Raw genomic sequence first — 22,608 nt, forward strand, 5'->3', positions numbered from 1 at the left:
CCCCCTCGGTGGTTTCCCTCGCGATTTAGTCCGCACCTGACGATCGTCAGAATCGCACGAGAGGCGACGAGCAAGCGACGCACGCACGCACGCATTTGCGAGCGATGGGGTTCGACGTGAACCGCTTCCAGGGCGACGTGGACGAAGAACTCGTGTGCCCGATATGCTCCGGCGTGCTTGAAGATCCTGTCCAGGTAGGGCAGTACACGTGTTTCAGCCGAGCAAACTTTGTCGTGATCCGCTCCGCTCTGCCTAACCTCGATTCCTGTTTCGTACGTTGTTGTGCGAGATGTTTTCGGTGAAGAAAGAAAGAAACACGCCAGGTATTTTAATTATAACGAAAGTAAACAGCTCACAGTTTTCTGCATCCATCTCATAGTTCTGCCATTTCGATCAGGAAGTGAGAACTCGGTGGATCTGGGTCAAGATTTTATAATCTTTTTGTACGAAGAGATTCGTTATATTTGTTTCGATACTCGTATTTCGAGCGGCGTTTCGTTCGTTTTCTTGTTCGCTTTTTATAGTCGTCATCGTCGTTGTTGTTATTGTGTTATTGTCGTCTCCAACCTGCTCGTTTTGAGGCTAAACGAAGTCTCGTATCTGCGTGCATAGGTTAACCTATTGTTTTTGATATCCAAATTATCAGTTGTCTAGTTTACATTAATTATTTACATTTGTTGGTTAGCGTGTTCAATCAGGCGAATGTTAATCAATGACATATATGATAATAAACTAATAAATTCATATAACGTGCTCATGAAATTAACATTGAATAGAAATCGTATAACAAAGAATAATCTTTGGAGGTTCGTTTTTTTTATAGCTGAATTGGCTGCACTAGTGCAAGAAGTGTATACCTAAGCGTTCTTTACTGCAGAATCAGCATGTAAATGTGGCGTTCTTTGTGCAGCACAGTGGAACTCAATGCAACAGTTTACTGCACTGGCTGTACTAGTCTGGAGACAGTGCACGTACAAGCAGTGCAGAGACATCAGAAATAGCAAGTGTATTTGAATGAAAGTCTGAAAATAAGAAGAATGTGAGCAGTAAATAGGAAAGTAGTTCAATGTCTCTTCTTTCTGGCAGCAGTGAGGAAAATTGTACGGTGTTATATGTTTCATTACGTAGCATTTGCTATTTAAAACTTTGCTACTTAGTACTGAAGGAATGATAACCTTTAAATATAAAATCTCATTTTTTATTGCTTGCCATGTCACATTCGTCAGTTCTTGCTGATCCAATTCTAGTGCAGTTCCAGTTCGACTATAAAGAACAAACATTTTGTAATCAAATGTATTATATAATTCTTTTTATTCAGTTATTGAGTATTTCCATGGATCTCCTTCAGATTGCATTCCTACATAATGTCAAGACACTATGACTATTATGTGCACTACACATTAGAAGAAAAAAAGAGTAATATTCTTAAAAGTAATTTTCATGATTTGTTTACATTATTTGTTTATGCTTAAAAGACTTAAAAGGTTTATATGTAGAAAATTTCTCACAATCACTCATAACTACTATCTTGTATGTAATTTTAGCATTTCCATAATTCATTAATCCCCATATACTATAAATGATATATAAATGGAAGTTCTACAGATTTGATAGTTTTTGGAGACTTTTAATACTCATTTAGTATACACATATTTATTTATATGATCTCTTTAGTATAAAACTGTATTGCTTTATTCTTGCAGGATATATATCATATACCGATGATAGGGTACATCTATATAGACATACAAATGCGTTAAATAGTAGTTTATTGGATTTGTAAAGTGAGCAATGTGTTGCAGGCACCAGTGTGTGAGCACGCCTTTTGTCGCACCTGCATCAACGAGTGGATAAACCGTCAGCCCACTTGTCCCTTGGATCGTACGCCGATTACGTCGACTCAGCTGAGGGCAGTCCCTAGAATCCTGAGGAACTTGCTGGCACGTCTGTGCATCAATTGCGATAATATCGTGTACGGGTGCAGCGCGATCGTCAAGCTCGATAGTTTGGTGTCACATCTTGAACAGTGCGAATACAATCCGAAAAGACCAATGCTGTGCGAACAGGGTTGCAATCTGATCATCCCGAAGAATGAGCTAAAGGACCACAATTGCGTGCGCGAGCTCCGTAATCTGATGCTGTCGCAGCAGCAAAAGCTGACCGATATGAAACGCGAACTCGGGGAGCAGCAACTGCAGATCAACGAGCACAAGCGGGAGATTCACTTGTTGAAGGACTTCATGCGCGCACTGAGGGTGTCGAACCCTGCAATGCGCGCGATCGCCGATCAAATGGAGCGCGACGAGGTTGTGAGATGGTCTGCAACACTGCCACGCGCTAGGGTTACCAGGTGGGGTGGCATGATTTCCACGCCCGACGAATTACTGCAGGTACGATCTGTTAATTGCGATCGATTAGTTTAGATGAAGATCGACAAGATCGACACAAACGGTGATGTTCGAATTATACTTACTCCGAGATTGCGCATTTGTCATTTGCAGACGATGATAAAGAGAACTTTATCAGAGTACAATTGTCCGCCCCACGTGATCGACGAATTGATGGAGAACTGTCACGAAAGGAAATGGCCGCCAGGCTTAAACTCCCTTGAGACGAGGCAGAATTCCCGACGGCAGTACGACAACTACGTTTGCAAGAGAGTACCTGGCAAACAAGCGGTATTGGTCCTTCACTGTGATAACACACATATGCCGGAGGACATGATGGTTGAGCCGGGGCTGGTGATGATCTTCGCGCACGGCATCGAGTAGGGCACAAATATCGTACATGAATACGACTGATTGAGCGAACATCGTGGAGCCAGAACCGCCTGTGTCATCCGGCAAATGCGGAGTGAACCTCGAAGTTCGTTCATTCATCATTTATCAATTGACATAAATAGTTTTGGATCTCCACGGGATTGATTGGAGAAACATCATCCTGCCGTCACTGAGCTTACTTAAAATTCCTTCATCGGATTATTCGCGCTTACACGGCTGAAAAATCCTAGATTGCAAGATCCTTGATGCGAATTCGTTCGAAGGACAAATCGAATCATCGAACATGCATACGAACGATGATGCACACCGTCGCCTTTTGTGATACGCAATTTTACAGGCGCGATTGCCACGTATAGGATTGATCGAGACCATAACTGTAATGCGTCAGATTTGGCTCACCTACTGGTTGTCGGTTACTTCGATTAAGTCTCTACAGGAAAACCCAATCGAGTGTCTGGATCGTTGCACTGTGATATACCACTTCGGTGAAAAACCTGAAATCGCGTGATAAATGACCAACCATGTCTCCCTGAGCCGGTCGATCCATCGAATTTGTACATTTCTTCGCCGGCGGTCCGTTTATCGTTCGTTTCAGGATCGTTTGCGGATACTTAGAAGTCTGTGAGTGTTTTACTATATAATACTTTAGAGAGATAAGATCGGAAAGACAACCCCTCCTCTCCCACTATTAATCTAAAGACGCGAACATGAGATCTCGGAACGTGTTACAGATTCGCTACAGTGTGATCAATTTTTAAACATTTTACGTAATTCGCACTGCTGTAATTTTCTTCCATAAGTATTCTTCATTCATACTTTCCTAAATCATCTGTTCTCAACAAAATTCGTTCTAACTGTGTACATTGTTAATAAGTTAATTGTTTCATTAATTTTTTTTTAATCACTAGTTATAACTTATTAATACTTATAACTTATGTTTATAATTTATGTTATAAACTAGTTATAAATAATTATTTTCTCTATATACTACGCACACTTTGCCCATACACATTCGGAATACAATTCGTATAGTTGTCGCTCTGAGTTGATCGCACGTTTCGTTTTCTTGTTGCATCATGCTACAGTGTCTTACCGTTCTGCTAATGGGAAGATCGATCTCAAACTTCTTAGAGTGGATAGTAGTAAAACGCATAAATTAATTATTATATCGGTTATTTAGCTTTTCTTGCACAACATTGATTACTTAGCTTGCAAATTGCATAACGTCAATTGCTTGTTCATACAGCTTCCTCATGTATTGATACGCGCATAAAATGGGCCAAAAATCATTAGAAATCCAGCACTTCCTTGTTGACTATATAATCAATTTTATAATTACGATGCATTTAATGCAAAATAACAAAAGAAATATTTGATATATGTTTATAGATATTCGAAATCTTTGTAAGGTTTTTTTCAGTTACATTGGCCATTATAATGTGTCCTACTTCGATTACTTCCAATATGTCTTCTAAAAAATTAATATGGACGAAATACGGAATATCGCCAAGAAACAAAAATGTCTTTAAAGTGTCAAATCCTTTTTTGCATTTTCTTTGTTTAAAAAACTTATATTGCCCGGTAAATCGCGATTAATCGCGGAATGCCGAATTTCAATGTGCATTAGAGTTTTAAGCGTAATATTATGTTTAGAGATTGTATAGTAAGACAATTCGACGAACAGGCTGATTATATATAATATAGATACTATATAATTGTAATAAATCAAATTTTACACGTCTCATAAGTGATTCAATATACCTTATATTTTTATTTTTTTTTGCTTTGATTTGAGTTATACAATCCATAAATCTTATTCTGGACTACGTGCGATGGATAAAACATAAATCAGTCGTACCTTGTGTGACTTATCGGCAACATTCGTAGTAGTGGCGCATTGTAAGAATTGTTTCCATGGCTGTGTAATTGTGGTTTAGTGAATGATGCTACATAATTTGCCACACTTCTTCCAGCTGTTGAATATTTAATATCGAATAGCCGTGACCATTAATACAGACAATAAAATTGTGAATTGTTACTTTGCAATCAAGCAAATATTCTTCCTTTCTTGTTTCCTTAATATTTTTAATAAGTCATTTAAATTAAAACTTTATTCAGGCATCATTTTCTGAATTACAGTTTTGACATTTATGTGGCATTTTGATAAATTTGGAAGGCATAATTTATTTCGTTGTTAAGTTAATGTAATATTCTTCCTTGCATATAGATTTCAAGATTGCACATCGATATTTTTAATGTAAAGTCCTAATTCGTAATCGTATGTTATCTGCTTTGTTACAACACAATACGAGTTTTAGTAGTACTCTCATTTATAAATGCACTTTTATCTGTCGCGCACATATTCGCAATCAACAATCGCAAATTGTTTAAATTACGATCACTATAGCGAACCGACGTTACGTATATCTTGATGGAGAGGCAGTTATTTAAGCGTTATTTAAGAATGACAATTTCCATTAATATTACTAACAAAATGATATTAAGACTGAACTAAAGATGACGAAAGTGAACTTTTGAGAACTTATTGTATGGAAATTTGGATTTATTTACAACATGTGCCGAGTGCAATACGCACAAATATTACATTACATATACAATACATATATATTCACAAAATAAAACGCTTTTATGACTTTTACATACACCTTATTCTGGTTTTAATTTGCGCATCCATTTTTGCAATTGTATAATCCCAACTTCCTGCCTATATAATATTTTATTTATTCTTTCTCAAATCATATCTTTGGTTTTTCTGTACAAATGAAATTTCACAGGTTCTGATAAAATATTTTTCCTTAAAGAAAGACTAACAGGTTTATGAATTTAATTTTTTCCTCATTATGAATATGTTTCATATTCATATTGTCATGTTAGTTTAAAACTTAATAAAATGCAATGTTTCGAAGAAAAAGAAATAATCAAATCTGAATTTTGGTAAAGATCTAGGACAAATTGTTTTTATCGATTTAAATTGTTGGGCATACACCGACAATTACTTGTCCATAAGCTCGCTCGGGTATAATGCTAATCGGTATCGTGTTAATCATTATGTTTTTAATGCAACCAACATACTGGGCCTGCGAAGTGCTGCCTCGCAGTCGTTTTCCCAGCATTGGATGGCCACCGATGAATATCGGGTGTTTTGACATGACTCTGGGCACATTCTTGCCACCAAATATACCAGGGTGCGCGGCTACATTGTCGACAGACAGCAGTACCGCATTCTTCTGTTTGAGGGCTGTTTAAAAAGTTTAAAAAGTGACATGAAAAAAATAGTAAAACGCAAGAAATTATATATGTTCTTAGGTCCAGTGTTATACGCAGATTATCAACTTCAAATTTATAAAAGAATAATCAAAGACACGTACCTCGAACTGTGTGCCAACCGCCGTCACATATGTGTACTGTATCCGATGAAAACGAAGTCTCAATCGAACCCTTTTGCGTCTTTACAAGGAACTTGATAGTGCCGTTAATCATTTCTAGCATGAGATAATCCCTCCTACCGTGCACCGACAGTAAATGTCCGGATGATGATCGCGGTTTTATCATCATTTCGATATTAATCGTTCGATCAACGTTGAATCGATCAACTGAAAATTAACAATAAATATTTAAATTAATCATTTTTATTTTTCACTATCGATATATTAGTGATATCAGGATATTCTTCATTTCTGGAATGTGAAATGAATGTGGAATACTTTCTTACCTGCTTTGTACAAGTTACTGCCATTTCCTGGGAAGAAGAAGAGGCCAGGCTCGACTTTGTTCGAGCAAGGTATCACTCCTACTTTCTCGGATGGTTCTCCAACCGGTTGACCGTTCATCATGAAGTTTCCTAAACAGCCACTGAACGTCTTATTGAGACCCTAAAAGGAATTCAAAAAATTTATCGTATCTTCGCAGTCCTAAAACATCCCCTATGAACAGTGGAGATTCTGGAGAGTCTTACAATGGTCGTGTACACGATATTGGATAGTTCTGGCAAAACACCGCCCACGAAGAACGGCGGGTTGACATTAATGGTGGTGGTGTGTCCTAACGAATACCCTTTCACCGCACTTTCGTCGTCCACGATTAGCTGACCAAAGGTACCTTGTCTCTTGAACAGCACTGTGTGCCACTGATAATCATTAATCTTCTTCTCGCTGATCAACAACGCCGGTCCACTTCCGCAATCAAATTTGTAATGAACCTTTAATGAATTGAATAATAAATTATTTCTCAAGATTAACTTTTCCAAGAGCGAAATAGCTTTGCTAAGTGGATGAGAAAGAGTATTTTACCTTTCCATCAATTATATACACAGCGATTAAATCTTGTCTATTGAAATCAGAAGTATAGAATATAATTCCGTCATCAGCCGTTGTCTGTATGTTGATCTGGAAGTCGTAATCGTCCTTGTATCTTCCCTTGAGTGTTTTGTATTCTAATCTACTGTTCCTTGCAGTACCTGAAAAATAAAATCATTAATTAATTAACTAGGAAAGGTTGTAAACAATATTGCAAACTTTTTTGTTGGAAATTGAACATTATATTCCTATTGAAGGAATTCCGTTTTAATAATTCAAAAGAAAATATTACCAAATCTCCACGCATTTTCTAGATCAGGATCTACAGCCGGGTAGTACGGTAAGCCACATTCATTGGAATGCTGAGTTGGCTTTTGCGTGGTAGACATGATGCCGTCCTTATTGTTAAATCGCCCTTCCAGTTCCGGTTCTTCATCTTCATCCTCTTTTTCAATATCGACATCTATTATATCTAGAAAAAAATTATTTATTTGTATTCCATCATTTATTCCATTTCCTCACGATAGCAGAATCTGTATTTTTCAAAAACTTTTTATGTTATAATTGCTCTACTTACTGATCTGAGTTGATGACTCTATCAGAATATCCGGACTTTCCGTTGGTAGCAACAGTGGCGGAAGTTCGGATTCAACAATTGGTGGCAAAGCTAAATAAAAAAAATTCAAAATGATTAAATATTATTGCAGCATATAGTTCTCTCTCTCTCTCTCTCTCTCATTTGATTTATTAATGATTAGCCAATATAGCAACGTACGCGTTTGATCGCCGCCTTTGCATTTTCCTAAGATTGCATGCGGCCTCTCGGTCGCGTTGGCAAAGTTGATGATGATCTCGCCGTTGAGGGTCGCATCGCCGATACAGCCGACGAAGGGCACGACTCTACCATCAGGATCCAAACTCGACGGCAATCCGCCGATGTACAAGCTACCGTAGAGGTAATTCAGCGGCGGCGGTGCTGAATCAGTGCTATAGCTCTTGGTATCGTCAATATCAAGGCTGAGAGCTGATCCACCGTGAGTAGCAGTCACTACGTGCCATTCATTGTCATCGAACTTTACATCCGAAGGATTGGTTCTGAGTTCTTCGCCCTGACTATTAAAGACCAGTTGACCGTTTTCTAACGATAGGTAGCTAGTGGCTGTGTTGTGTTGATCGTTATTGTTCGCATAGAAAATTAATCCGTCATTGGCCAGAGTCTTCAATTTAAGATTTACTTGCAGACCATCTGACGCCAAATTGCGCCATCTCACGTAACCAGGCATGTTCTTCTCGAAGGAAACGAGACTGGCAAACTGGAAAAAGGTAAGAGTTATCTTAGAGAAAGTTTTATAAATTTCAACCTCACGTTTGGTGAGTACTCAAAATTCTTCTAATTACCCTAACTGGACAACCAGGCATAACTCCAAACGCTTGCACATTGCGAGTAAGATCGACTGATGTGTCGAGAATGACGACGTTATCGATGCAACCTTCGAACCCACTGTTAGTGACTGGCTCATAAGGATGTTTCGCGTTAGGTGGATATCCGCCGAAGTAAATGTGATCCGATGAGGATAAAGTCTTGGCATTTCCTTCGACCGCGCTCGATCCTATCGATCCTACCTTATGGCCGTCAACCTTGAGTACACCCATTCTACCCAATCTAAGAGCTTCCAGGGTGTGCCAGTCACCGTCGTTATACTTGTCCAAGGATATTAGGGCCATCTCACCCTCGCCAAGATCATACTGGTACAATAAATGGCCATTCTTCATCTCCAGTGACAGGAATTGCCTGCCCTTGCCCATCAGATAAATCAGCCCGTCTTCAGCGAAAGTTTTAAAGGACAGTTTAATGCTGAATTTCTTAATGTCTGGCGAGATTTGCGAACTCTTCTTGCTAAGAATTGCGTAGCCGTGTCTGTCGAAGCGGTATCCCGTGCTTGGCTCGAAATTGATGAGCTTGTCGCGCTCGAGCGCACTCTTCCTGTTGTTCTCGCCGTCGACGAAGTTCCAGAAAGACACCGGGATATCACCTATCATCAGTTCCTCCATCTCACCCTCGAACGAAGATGCGGTAACAGCATCCTGTATGTGGAAGGACGATGGGTAGCCACCAACAAATAGCTTCGAGTGCTCCTGATCCACGTTAAAGATGTAGTATGAGCCCGGGAGAACTCGTTCCTTTTCGTACAGTTTGTCCCGACCTTCGCCGATATCTTCGCGAACGAGTAATTTCACGTTCTTGCCGGTTCTAGGAAAAAGCGTCAAGAATATGTCAGCACAAGATTCTAACGTGCTAATTAATTTAAATTAATTGATGCTAACCTGTCGATAATTATCTGCCGCCACACGTTATCTGACACAAATTTATTGTGAATGATTTTTTCGGGTCCGGACCCTAGGTCAACTATGAGTACCGGATATCCGCTTTCAATCAATAATGCCATGAAGTCATGCTATGGAATATAAAATTGTCATCAAAATCTTCTTTATATCTTTTTATTCAAGTTAACACACTTTTACGATTTTTCCATCGAACTTACCGTCTTAGAACGTGGCAGTTTCATTGTTTCCTCGTTTCCAAGGTACAGCAGGAAGCCGTTAGTTTTGTTGGTTCTAAAGTACAGAGAAATCTTGGTGGATGTGCTCAACAATGGTAGACTTTCTGGATTCTTCAACTCTAGAGTAGTGTTCCTGTAGAAAGTCAAACCAGATCTGAATCGATTGGCTAGTTCCCGGGCATTCGCTATCTTATTTCTTAGGGCTTCAATCTTGCTCTGCAGATCATTGCCAATAGTGTCAATTGATTTTTGGTTGCCATTCAAGCTGTTCAGCAAATTCGTGATGTTCGGCACGACTTTGTCCACAATGTCCAGCTGCTTGTTCGCTTGCGAGATGTCGCGGATTGACTCCGACGTGTTCTTTGAGAGCTGTTTCGTCTCCCGCAGGTCCTCTGGGATCTGATCGACAATGCCATTCATATGATCGATAGCATTCTTGATGTCGCGTTCGACATTTATCGCTTGATTCATGGCATCACGGGCGACCGAAGATGATTGTGAAGGGATATTACCGAGAGTTCTGCAAGTTTTACGTAATTTTTATGTAATAATATAAATTGTATTATTTCTATTTATTTCTATATGTAGTTATATGATTCTATTTCTATTTAATAATAAGTTACCTTCAGCATCATCAAACTATTTTCATTTTCATAGTATTTTATTTCTAACATTTCTAATATTTCTAATCACAATCAACATATTATATGTATCATATTCATATGTTAATTAATTTTTATGCGTGACATTAATTTTATGTGTATGCATAATATGTTGACTTAATATTAAAGTAGTGGCAATGAATCATACTTATCGATGTAGTCGAGAAGTTCCTTATTTCGCTTATTTTGATTATCGATTAAAGTCGCATTGTTCCTTGCGTCTCGCAAATCATCTTCAGGTTCTCCCGTTGTCTTCTGTAAGGCGAGCTGGGCGGCGGCGAACAGCTTGAAGCACTCATTTGTGGAATTAAGCATTTTTTGATCCATTCCATCAGACTATGGTTAAAATAAAAAGAAATGCGGGATAGATATAAATTAAAATATAGATAGAAAATGATATAATTTTAAAATAAATATAATATTATATATATCGAGCTTTTTACCAAGGCAGTTGCATTTTCAGCAGCAATCATAGCATCCTCGGCGGCGTTTCTCGCTGCTTGAATTGCGGTTTCGATATCTCTGTAGGCTGAAACAGCTCTCACAGCGTTAGTGTTACGAGTATCGGTGAGCAGACTGTCCAATTCAAGCGAACGATTATACAGATATGCTGCGTGACTGTGGGCTCTCATCACTGGCTCACCCAGCTCAAACAGCATATCATCATTTTCGATGATAGTATTGTTCAGCTGAGCAGTCGCATCGCCAACAGTGTTAGTTTCTAAAAGACGAAAAATACATTGTTTTTACGATTGTTTTTCAGTTTCCAAGTCCATGAATATAATACGATCAGAAATACTAACCCAAAATATCAATATTGGCCTCCGCATCGTTAACAAACTGATTAGCATCGCTGTTAAGCTTTTCTCCAGCTTCCAAGTCCTCGTTTGCTTCAGCCGTGGAATTCTTTACTACGTCCAAGTTGCCAGTCTGCGCTGCGAGCCTGTTCTCTCTGTTTAGCTTGTCCACTGCACTGGCCAACTTTTGAGCTACGTCCGCAATGTCCAACAGATCATCCAGCTTAGCGCTAGCATTCTTGATTTTGTTACTGAGATCGTCCGCGATGGAACTCAGATTGCTGACCGGGAAGTTGTATTCCTGCATCTCAGAAACTAAGATGTTGGCTTGATTCGCCTGGTCCAGGGCATTATCTCGGAATTCGACAAAGGAAACATCCTTGATCTTTTTCAAGATCTCTCTCGCCTCATTCAGAGCGCTGTCAACCTTGGCGCCGGTTCCCAACTCGATGTTCAACGCTAGCGATTGCACTTCTGACACGATCAAGTTCACTAGATCGATCTTTTGTATTACGTCCTCCTCCAGAATATTCATGTTCCGCAGTGTGTTCTCTGCGTCGTCTTTCCACTTGATGCTATCCTCAGCAGTGAAGTCGATACGCCGCTTCTGAGTGTACACCTCATGCTCTAGCTTCTCCAGCTTCTCCTGCAGTGGCAGCAGGTTCACTCGACTTGGATCTAACAATCTGACTTCGGGATAAAGTTCGTTCACCGTGTCGTTAATAAATTTCAATCGTTGATTTGTAAAATAGCCTTCCGCGACCGTCTGAAAATGCAGAACAGAAACGTCAAGATGAGTGCTTGTCATTATATTTGACACAGATACACATTTTTCTTTTATACTTACGCTGTATTCGCTCGCAATAGGTTCCAACAAATCGATCAGTTCATCCGTGACATCTAGAAGATCTCCCGTGCATGAACCACAAGAGAAGCAGCCTTGCGCCGGGATGAGGACATGCCGATACGGACAGTGGTCACACTTCTCGCCGATCACGCCAGGTAGGCAAGTACATTGACCGGTGGTTGTGTTGCAGGACACGCCAACGGAATATCCAGTGTGGCATTCGCACGCTGAAGAAGAATGGATGAAGATGTTTAAACACCATCAGACATAACGATCCCAATGATTTAATGACGATCTTACATGTGCATCCATTTTGTCCGTAGTTCCAGTATCCCTGGATGCACTGATCGCACCTGCGACCGGTAACGCCCGGCATGCACTTGCACTGTCCTGTTTCGTAATCGCATTGACTGCTCTCCGAGGCCAACCCGCAATCGCACGCTCTGCAGCCGTCGCAAGTGGTAAAGCCATAGTAATCGGGCGCGCAGCGGTCGCAGCGTTCGCCGATGACATTCTCTTGACAGAAACATTGGCCGCTATAGCTGTCGCAACGTTCCATTCCGCATTCGTCGCACACGCAACTGCGGCAATCTTTTCGCTCGACGGCGTCGCCGAAGTAGCCTGGCGCGCACAAATTGCACGCTTCACCATAGGTGTTGTTCAAGCACTGCAAGCATTGTCCGGTGATGCTGTCGCATGAGCCAATCTGGTTGGTGTCAATGTTGCCAGAGCACTCGCATGGTTTGCAGTAATCGCCGTATATCTCGGGATTGCCGTAGTAGCCGGCGGCGCAAGCTTCGCAACGGGCGCCGTAATATCCGGGCAAGCAGTCGCAACTGATTTTATTGCCTTCGTCGTTCACTTCGCAGCCGGTGGCAAAATTGTTGGAGGTGACTGGCAGCGGACACGCGCATATTAGACAGTCCGTCGGTGTGCCTATGGTAGCGTTGCCGTAGTAACCCTGCTCGCAGAACTCGCAGTAATCACCGGTAGTGCCATCCTTACAGTTCTGCAAAATATATTTGGAAATTATAGAATCATAAAAGAAGTCTGCGAAAGAATTGAAGGAAATTTTAGCAATAGTCCGCAATCACCTGACAGATTCCAGTGTTCACATCGCACGTCGTTGCGTGACCGTTACATTGGCAAGGAGCACAATAGCCACCGTAGGGTCCTGATTTCACTCTGTAGTATCCTGGAGCACACTCTTCACACGAGAGTCCTTGATAATTGGGTGGACACTGACATTGCTCTACACTGCTAGCCGGAACGCTGTATTGAGCGGAGTATTGCTCCGTCGTGATGTCCAATGTTACATATGACAATCTAGAAAAATATTTGTTATGGAGAAAAATTGTAGCAATACATGTTCAATTAGAATTGTTAAAACTACGTACGAAGCCATGATGCTCGGATTCCAATACGTAGCACGCACATATATTCCACGTAAATCCTCGAGAACTACCATAATCTGTTCTCTCGTGGCGCTGAGCCTATTGCTAGTTAAGAAATTAGCTTCCACGAGGCGAACAGATGCTCTGAAGTTCGTGGAGGATGGAGGTTGCTCATCAGAGTAGTAGAACAGCATAGTGTCGGCGCCTTGAAGAATTACATCGGCAGCGCTGACAGCCTTGCCGAAGGGCCCCGTGCTATAATACACGCTGTAATTCAAGTAGCCGCCGTAGGAAGTTAAGCTTTTGCCGAGGTAAGAGTCAGGCGCCGAGAAGTAGACGACGTTCTCGAAGGTATCATTGGTAGTGAGGGAGACCATGACTGTAGTAACGTTCACATTTTCCGGATAAGTCGACAAATTGGCGAAATTACCACTTTTCTCGATGGGAGAACTATTTCCCAGTCATCCATGTCCATGAGGTGAGTTCGATAGAGACTTGCAGAGGCGCATCTGGTAGTAAGAGAATGAAGATATTTTATTACTTTTCAATACTCTTTTCAAGTAACTAATAAAAGCAGAAAACAGAAAAAAGTGCAAGCATTAATCAATAAATAAATGCAACAGTATGATGCAATGATAAATGCGAAATGTACCTAGTAGTTTTGCCGAAACAGAAGCATTTGGTGCAGCCGTCTTCGTTATCAGCTTGGATATCAAAAGTACCCTCACGGCATACGTCGCACGCTAGACCCTGCACGTTCGCTTTGCAGAAGCATTCGGCTGTGTACTGATCGCAGATCTCGCTCGTGGTACCGCGCGAGTCACAATCGCAACGCTCGCAGTGAGGAAATTGCGAGTAACCAGCACGGCAACGATCGCATTGACGATCTACCACGTTTTCTTTACAACGACAACCACCGTAAAGAAGGTCGCACTGAAGATCGCCGTCCAAGACACCCAAAGGCGAGCAATTACACTCCTCGCAACCAATAATCGGATGGAAACCATAGGTGCCAGCTTCGCACTGGTCGCATCGAGGGCCAGTTACTCGAGGAGGACAGATACATCTGCCACTTTCTTGTTCACAGATTGCGGTTGTAGGACAGTTGCATGGTCTACACTTGGGGAAGCCATAGAAGCCAGTCTTGCAGATTTCGCACCGTCTGCCGATGATGTTCGGTCGGCAGGGACATTGGCCGCCAAACTTGTCGCATTCGAAGCTCGTAGAACCCTCGACGTCGCAGTTGCAGGGCAATGCGCCATTGTTATAATTTGCCGTTAAGGAAAAAGTGGAGTCGCGGCAGAAGCTGTCCTCAGTGACGTTAATGTGGAAATGATTGCTGCCGCAGCGCTTAATAAACTCCTTGGTTTGATCGAATTGCAGCTTGCCAAGAATCTTTTTGTTATACTGATCCGCTGGGATTACCAGGACATAATCCAGCCAGATACCACGGTTGTCATCGGAAACTTTTAGCGTCAGCACCAAATTTTCGATTAACTGGAATCTTGTACCGCCGTCGATTTGACGGACGATGCTGCGACAGCCGCTGTTACTAGGGCAATGAGGAACCGGCACTTTAGCCTCGTAAAATTTGCCATTCTGCACCAGCACGTCCAATTCAAACTTGGGATGATCTGGTTGATAGTACTGTATCACGAAGACGTAATCTCCCGGTTGGGATACCTTTGCGTGAATGTCCACCATATCGCCGTCATCCAAATGAATCAATTTAGTAGCGTTATCATAGATGCCAGACGGTCGATGCTGAGCTTCGTGAGTGCCGCTAGCTGTTTCGAACTCGATCTTCTTGGCATCGGCAGCACCCGGGAAAATTCCCTGCACGCATTTGCCATTTTTCCTCACGCACACGGATTTCGGTTTCACGTAATCTAGCGACCATTCATGATAGGGGATCGCCACTATCGAATCAATCGCGACATTCGATGTCGGCTCGCCGGTCAACACCAGACTTACATAATTTGATGGGAAATTCATGACGGCTACCTTGCCGTAAGTATCGGTGACAACTTGTCGACAGGTGCTGGTATACCTGCAGGGATTTAGAGTGGCTTTACCCTTGCCGACAGTGTTGGCTTCGATTAGCAGTACCGACGTGACCCGCTCCTCCCGCGGTGTGACGTAAGTTACTACGAGGACATGGGGGCCGGGTTTACTGATCCTCAGCTCGAAATGAATTTCTTCTTGCTGCTTGTTGATGAGTGGCACCTCGTCTTCCTCGATTTCTCGTAGGGTCTCGTGATCGGTAAAGTACTCGGTCAATGGGATTCTAGCGTTGTTCTCACTAAGGAAACCGCCGGCCCCATGGACTGAGTCGAATCGTGTCAGGTTCGGGTATCCATAATGTCTACAAAGTCCCTTGTGGCCAACTTCGCAGGGCATGTTTACGTCCTGAGTCAGTATGCCGCCTTCGTAATACTCTGATGGTAATAGCACAAAGTAGTCCAAGAATAGACTTTTCTTTGTCGCAATTTTGATGGTCCAGCGTCCGGGATTCATCACCATGGGTGACGGATGATTACCATGCGCTCCGGCAACCGTTACGAAGGATGGTCGAACGGTCGGTTTGAAATTGACTTTAAAATGTTGCTCCACCTCGGCCGTGTTGTCTGGTGTAATGGTGATAGTACCAAGAATCGGCTCGTTGTTGGGATTTACATAGCGCAGGACCATACGATAGAGCGAGGATTTACCGATGCCTACGCCTAGTACGATTTCGTCTTGCAAAGCAGAGAACACGGCATAACCCTTCCAGCTGAAGTCCGGGAAAAGATCTTCCGTGAAACCGTAACGAACGGCACTGCCGCTTGGAGTTCTGCCATCCTCGGCCTCATACTGATACTGATGAAGCGTGGGGAAGTAATGGGCTTTCAAGGGCTCCTTGCACGTTAGACCGTTCACCCGTGGTTGGCAAGGACACTGGCCAGTCTGTTTATCGCATATTGGATTCACGGAGCCGCCGACGTCACAAGCGCAATCTTAAAAAGAAAGAATACGGTATTACATCAGAAAACTAATATTGCAAAATAGAAGACTGAATGGAAACTTACCAGAACAGCCAAAGAGATTACTCTCCTGGAGATTGTAAGTTCCATCGACGCATCGACTACATCCTCTATCGATTACGCCAGGCTTGCATATGCACTGTCCAGTCTTTGTGTCGCACTCGCCGATACTGCCGATAACTCCGGGAATGTGACATTGGCACTCTGTTATATGTATATCACATATTTTATTACTTTTTATTGTTTTACTTTGTTTTAACAAAATCAATAATAAGAATTGTTATAATAACAATATTGAAAGTAATTATTTCTCAAACAAATTCAAACCTTCGCAACCGTCCGGATTGTAAGGCTGCAGATTCCAATAAAGCGGCTTACATTGGTTGCATATTCTCCCCTCAACCCGATCTTTGCACTGGCAGAGCTCACCGGGTGGCAAGGAGCCGCAACCTTGGAAGGTCGCAACTATGCCAGCTGGATCGCAATTACATCCTTCGCAGGTGGGAAAGTTGTAATAACCTTCCTTGCACTGTTCGCACCGGGTGCCGTCAAAGTTCTCGCGGCACTGACATTTGCCCTCTCCGTCACAGGACACACCGATTGAGCCGTGACTTTCGCAATTGCATGCTGAAATTGGGACATTGAAAACAAAATATTCATCGCAAATGAGATGTCTGCTGCGCATAGAAGATTTTGATTACAAAATTACATACCGATACATTCCGGATACATATAATATCCTGGACTGCACTGACTGCAAGTCCTACCAGCGAAGTTGGCCAGGCACGAGCATTTACCGGCAGCATCGCAGCTGACGGTGGACGAACCGACAGAACTGCAGTTACATGGTCTGCAATTGGGGTAGCCGTAATATCCGGGGATGCACTGGTCACATCTGATGCCGCCGTACCCTTCTCTACACAAGCAAACACCGTCCGATTTGTCGCAAATGCCGGGTTGTGTTCCACGCGCATCACAATTACAGTCTGTACAGAAAATCGTATTCAAGATTAATAGTATCTATTTCTCTTATACGAGAGTTTAAAAACTTCTATTTTCTAGCAAAATTATTAATTGTCGAGAATAGATATTTAACATACATGTACAAAGGGGATAATTGAAGTAACCGTCCTCGCAAATATTACACGTTCTGCCACCGTAATTGTTCTTGCATGTACAGTTGCCAGACACTACGTCGCAAACATCGCTCAGAGCGCCCAGAGGATTGCAGTCGCAGGCTGAAATGATAGCAGTTGAGATTAGCATTTAAGTATTTTCGCTTCGGCAATGATATCGAAACAACCTCGAAATTCACTTACGTAAGCATTCGGGGAAATTGTAATATCCCTCGGCGCAGAGATTGCAATAGTGACCGGCGTAGTTCGGTTTGCAAGGGCAGTAACCCTCCGTCGCTTCGCAGTGATAACCATCTGTGCCCTGCAAGTGGCACTCGCAGGGCCGGCAATTAGGATAGCCAAAGTAACCGTAATTGCAGGAATTGCAATCCGGTGGTGTAAACTCTTTCCGGCACTCGCACTTCCCGGTGGAGTCGGCACAGTTTCCAGTCGAGTAAAAGTGGTCGCAATCACAAGCTAATCAAACACACGGAAAGTAAATTCGTGAGATTTATAACGTTCAAAAATATTCAAATTAATATCTATTCGAAGTAACTTACGTTGACATACGTCAGTTGCATTGAGCGGCTTGTCGCGAGGTCTGTAAAATTTAGGCTTGCAACGGTTGCAGTTGATGCCCTCAGTGTTGTGCCTGCAATTTTGACAGATACCACCGCCCTCATAATTACCATGAATGTCCAGCGACAAGTGTTTCTCGTCGATTTCCGGATCGTAATTACACTCGTCCGAGTGTCCAAAGCAGTTGCAGGCTGCAAATAAATATTTATCTCAGTACATGTATTCGTAAATTCTTATAATTTGAAAAACCATGTTTTTCTTTATATAACAAAAAAAATATAAATTGTTCTTACGTTCGCATGTGAATTTCTTGGAGGCCGTAGACTGTCGCCATTTCTTTTGCTCGAAACCCTTGCAGCATGTCGCACATTGAGGCCCGCAGGTATTATGCTGACATCGACAAACCAACTTCTTCGGCATGTTGGGATCCTGAATGTCGCAGATGTCCGCGTGTCCGTTACACATGCAACGGCCGCCGATACTGATATCCTTAATCGAGTAGAAGTACTGCAACATGGATTACTTCATTAGAAATCGCAAATTATAATAAAACTATCTTGTATAAGTTTAATTTTTATTATAAACATATTCTAAATGCGTACCAAAATTCCTTTTGTTTGATAAACCAAGATTTATATAATATTAACATTGGACGCGGACATTAAGCATTACATAATTTTATTAATAGTTTATTAATAGTTTTATTAATAATTTAAAAGAATTATAAAATCAAATATATATATATGTTTTATAATTTAAATCAGTGTCGCTTACCCTCCTGGTGACAGTGGGATCTTGACGAACGACGGACATTAGATGGCCTAACAAATTCTTCGTTCTAAGAAAGCGGAAACGGACGTTAGTCGCCCGTGTCCACTCTTGCAGCAAAGTTGAATTAAAATAATGTTTCGCCGAGGGTCGATTATTCAGAATTGAAATTGGAATCTCGCCGCCTTCAAGAGGGACGACCTTTGAGAACTCGGTCGTGCAAATTACACTGTCGTCTCGGATAATCGGCTTGTGGCTATCCACGCCGAAGTACGTGAGACAGTCGTTGGCGGAGTCTGAGAAGTATTGCCAGGGCGACCAGGTCTTGCCATAGTCCTTCGACTTCTCTAGTATCCAAAGTCCTGGTCGCGGAGAATTGCCCATTCGCATGTAAACGTAAGCCACATGGAATTCCTAAAGCAAAAAGAAAGTGTAAAGAGAAACATTTCTCTTATGATTTGAATTAAAATTTTCTTGATCATTATCAATAATTTTTGATAAGTATTTTATATTTATTTTCCTAATTCTATTGCATTAATTGTTATATTATTTGAACAAAGAAATATATCATTATTTTCTATTCTATTGATTTGTCTGTTAAGCTTCATAGTTCTGAGTTTTTAGTTTTACTTTGTGTGAGTGCGCTCTTGTTGTCAGGGAGAGTAATATGAACCGAGGGTCAAAATAAAAAACTGGATGCCAGATGTGTGCCATGCAGAGTTCGGTACTTTAAAAGTGTTTACCGAAATCTCGAGCAGACTTGAGAAAGAAAGAAAGAGAGAGAAGAGAGAGAAAGAAAGAGAGAAGAAGAACAAGAAGAAGCAGACAGGTGAAGGGATGGTGTAAATGAACAGTTCTGAGAAAATGATTAGCGAAGCCTCTATGCGTGCACCGCTGCATAAATAAATAGTATTACTGATAACAACCAACTGCATCAGAAATGAAATTATATTTAGATGCATCTACATTTAAACTTTGTGATATTTTTCGTCGATAGGTAAACTGTACAATAAATATGAAGATAATTTATATTAAATATATGAAAAGTTGTATAAAATAGAGAATTCACGTAAATAATAATTCCATAGAAAAAAACATGTTTTTATGGAAAAATAAGATTCATGAGAAATTATATGAAAAATACTTTTCGGCAGTGATTTTCAACAATATCGTTCAAAAAAGTTCATTTCCCTTTGTTGGTCTTTGAGATTCAAACTTGCCATCACATTCTCCGGAAGCAAAGCAAAGATAAATCTTCCCACTTGCAGGAAAACGCCTACTATGCGATAGAATGTTTATGTCGCCGATAAAACAGCCGCATTTCTCATTTCCTGTCACTTTTGAATCATCCGGCACTCTTTAAATGTTTTTATAATAATAGTCTGTCTTTATATTTTATATAAGTAACGTTTTATAGAAACTTACTTGTCCCAGATTTATTGTCAAGTTCACCTCGTTGTATTTCATCCCCCTGGATAAAGGCGGTGATTGCCACCAAGTTTCCATGCCATCGACTGCATATTCAGGCGGGTGCCTCTTTTCGGGATTATCAGGATCGCAATAATCGCATACCTGTGGGCAGATGGAATTTCTAGCTAGATTAATAAAGAGAGAAATTAGACATTGAGAAAGATTATTTAATTAATCAAGTTTAAGAGATTTAATTTTAAACATAAATAAGAAGCATAAATAATTTTTTGAGAAGAAATATTTCTATTAATAATTCTGAGAAAGTTTCTTATCGCTTCCATATACTGTAATGTTAAGAATTGTTTTATCATGAATTTTAAATAGTAATTTAATGTGAATAGTGACTGATATAGAATAGATGATATAGAAGAGACTGATATAGAATAGATGACGGTTTTTTAAGATCTATATAGGCCATCCTTGATATACACATGTCTCTTAATTTCGGATGAGTAAACGTTCGGGTGTTATCGAGGGGTCAACTTTATCTCTCGTTTTATCAGTTCTCTTGCTTCTGGTCTTACGCGCCGGCTTCTTTTACATAGGTAGGTGCATGATGGAAGAAGATGTCGTAAAAGTGATGCTTCGTGATTCAAATATTAACGAACGGAAAGACAATAAACTAGTACTGTACTATAAACTGTATATATGTAATATATAAACTGTACCAATAATTAAAAACATGAATATATTATGATAAAATTTATATATCTTATTTTTAATCACTGTTATTTTTGTATTTTTATAGAAATAATATGTTAATTAAAATTTTATAAATATAACTATATATATACATATATACGATTGCATATACAATAATAGCATTATCTAGCATCGTAAATAAATAAATAAATTATTAATACTTAATATATCATATATTATAAGTAAATATAAACCATCATCATGAGAGTTTCATTAATTCCTTTGCGCATCTGCCGTTCAATTGATGAAAGTTGATCTTCCGCGGGTGATTTCATTCATATTCCTCGACATGAGCGGTTTTATTTATCCCTTATCATACTAAGATAGAAAGAGCATGAGGCACGTTCAGCAGATTATAAATGTTTGTACGAGTGTTATATTTCGATGATATACATAGTATCCTATACAAAAAAAGAAAGGAAAAGGGAATAGTTGAGTAAGAGGGTCGATGCCTCGAAACTGATAAACTCTTGGACTTGTAGGACATTCTAATAAGAATAGATATAATTTGATGCGAATACTGGAGACAAAAATATTACGATTTCATTTACGATTATGCAAGAATATTTAAACCTATTTTGATCAATAAAAATAATTTTGTAGTTAATACGATAGAAATAGAATTATTAAATTATTTTATGAAATGTAAATTTAAAGCGCAGAGGAATATGAATATTGTATCTTATGCACAAAAATACATCGATTTAAGATATAATGTCGACAAATTTATTAGTTTATTATTTTTATATAAGTTTTTTAAGTTATTGATACTTTTATTCTTTCGATTAGTTAATAAGCTCTTCTAGCTATTAATTTAATTTTGACTAGATTAATTTTAATAGGAAATTTTCTAGATTTTAACTAGATCAAATTATAGCAAATGTTAATAAATTATACAGTATCTGTATTTTCCAATATACTATCGTTCGCGCTTACCTGACCCTGGATCAAATTGATATCCTCATCCTGATCGGCGTTCGCACCGACGAGCTTGCAATAGAGTTCCGGACCGGTGGTGTCCACGCCGCATGTAGCCGAGGCGACGATTTCCTTACCCTCGGCCAAGTTAAAATACGGCGGCGTTAAAATCTCACTCCTGGACAACCGGACAACCAGCAGAAGACCGGCAAGGATCGCCGACAACCACATCCTGCCAGAAAGTCCGACACCTCCTCGAGCTCTTTCGAGGAATTGTTCTACTCTCTTTTTTCTCTTCTTCTTCTTCACTTTCGTCTTCCCTCCACACTCTGCTTCTCTGTTCCTCTTTCTCTCTCTCTCTCGCGAGAGAGACGATGATGTCTGCGCGCCTCCGCGGTGTCGACTGTCTCGACCGGAGTTCCAACGCCGCCGGCTTGCCAGATGAGGAAGGCTCGGTGGGGGTGGATTGGATCAGTGGTCTTCAAGTCGGAGCTTGGGTTCCGATTGAATGGAAACTCATTGTAAGGCACTCCAAGCTGTTTCCGTTCCGTCTTCCTTCGGATGATAAGATTTTACGCAATCCTTGATAAGCTCGTTGCAGAAATAATTACAAACAGATACAATATGAAATCGGAGATACTAATTCTAAATTTGGTCTCATACTTACTTTCTCACA

General features: G+C 40.7%; 2 protein-coding genes across 2 annotated transcripts; one reads left to right on the plus strand and one right to left on the minus strand.

Moving 5' to 3' along the window:
* Positions 1 to 104: 104 nt before the first annotated feature.
* Positions 105 to 5,439, plus strand: LOC105274581 (E3 ubiquitin-protein ligase NRDP1). The gene is made up of 3 exons (XM_011330830.3): positions 105 to 194; positions 1,803 to 2,390; positions 2,502 to 5,439. Exons 1-3 carry the CDS (start codon positions 105 to 107, stop codon positions 2,769 to 2,771), a joined length of 948 nt encoding a protein of 315 aa, XP_011329132.1. The 3' UTR covers positions 2,772 to 5,439.
* LOC105274579 (laminin subunit alpha) lies at positions 5,328 to 22,163 on the minus strand. Its single transcript, XM_011330828.3, is given in 30 exon segments — positions 5,328 to 6,039; positions 6,170 to 6,394; positions 6,514 to 6,673; positions 6,757 to 6,999; positions 7,091 to 7,257; positions 7,389 to 7,568; positions 7,674 to 7,763; positions 7,872 to 8,409; positions 8,495 to 9,347; positions 9,422 to 9,552; positions 9,640 to 10,177; positions 10,468 to 10,655; positions 10,763 to 11,040; positions 11,123 to 11,882; positions 11,964 to 12,190; positions 12,264 to 12,972; positions 13,058 to 13,289; positions 13,361 to 13,805; positions 13,808 to 13,866; positions 14,010 to 16,353; positions 16,426 to 16,584; positions 16,708 to 17,007; positions 17,094 to 17,366; positions 17,481 to 17,618; positions 17,700 to 17,972; positions 18,056 to 18,265; positions 18,368 to 18,581; positions 18,849 to 19,256; positions 20,268 to 20,414; positions 21,951 to 22,163. Coding segments are annotated over 30 exon segments (10,974 nt in total). The 3' UTR covers positions 5,328 to 5,767.
* Between the last annotated feature and the right edge of the window lie 445 nt (positions 22,164 to 22,608).

Source organism: Ooceraea biroi, chromosome 11 (assembly GCF_003672135.1).
Source record: "Ooceraea biroi isolate clonal line C1 chromosome 11, Obir_v5.4, whole genome shotgun sequence".
NCBI classification, from domain to species: Eukaryota; Metazoa; Arthropoda; class Insecta; order Hymenoptera; family Formicidae; genus Ooceraea; species Ooceraea biroi.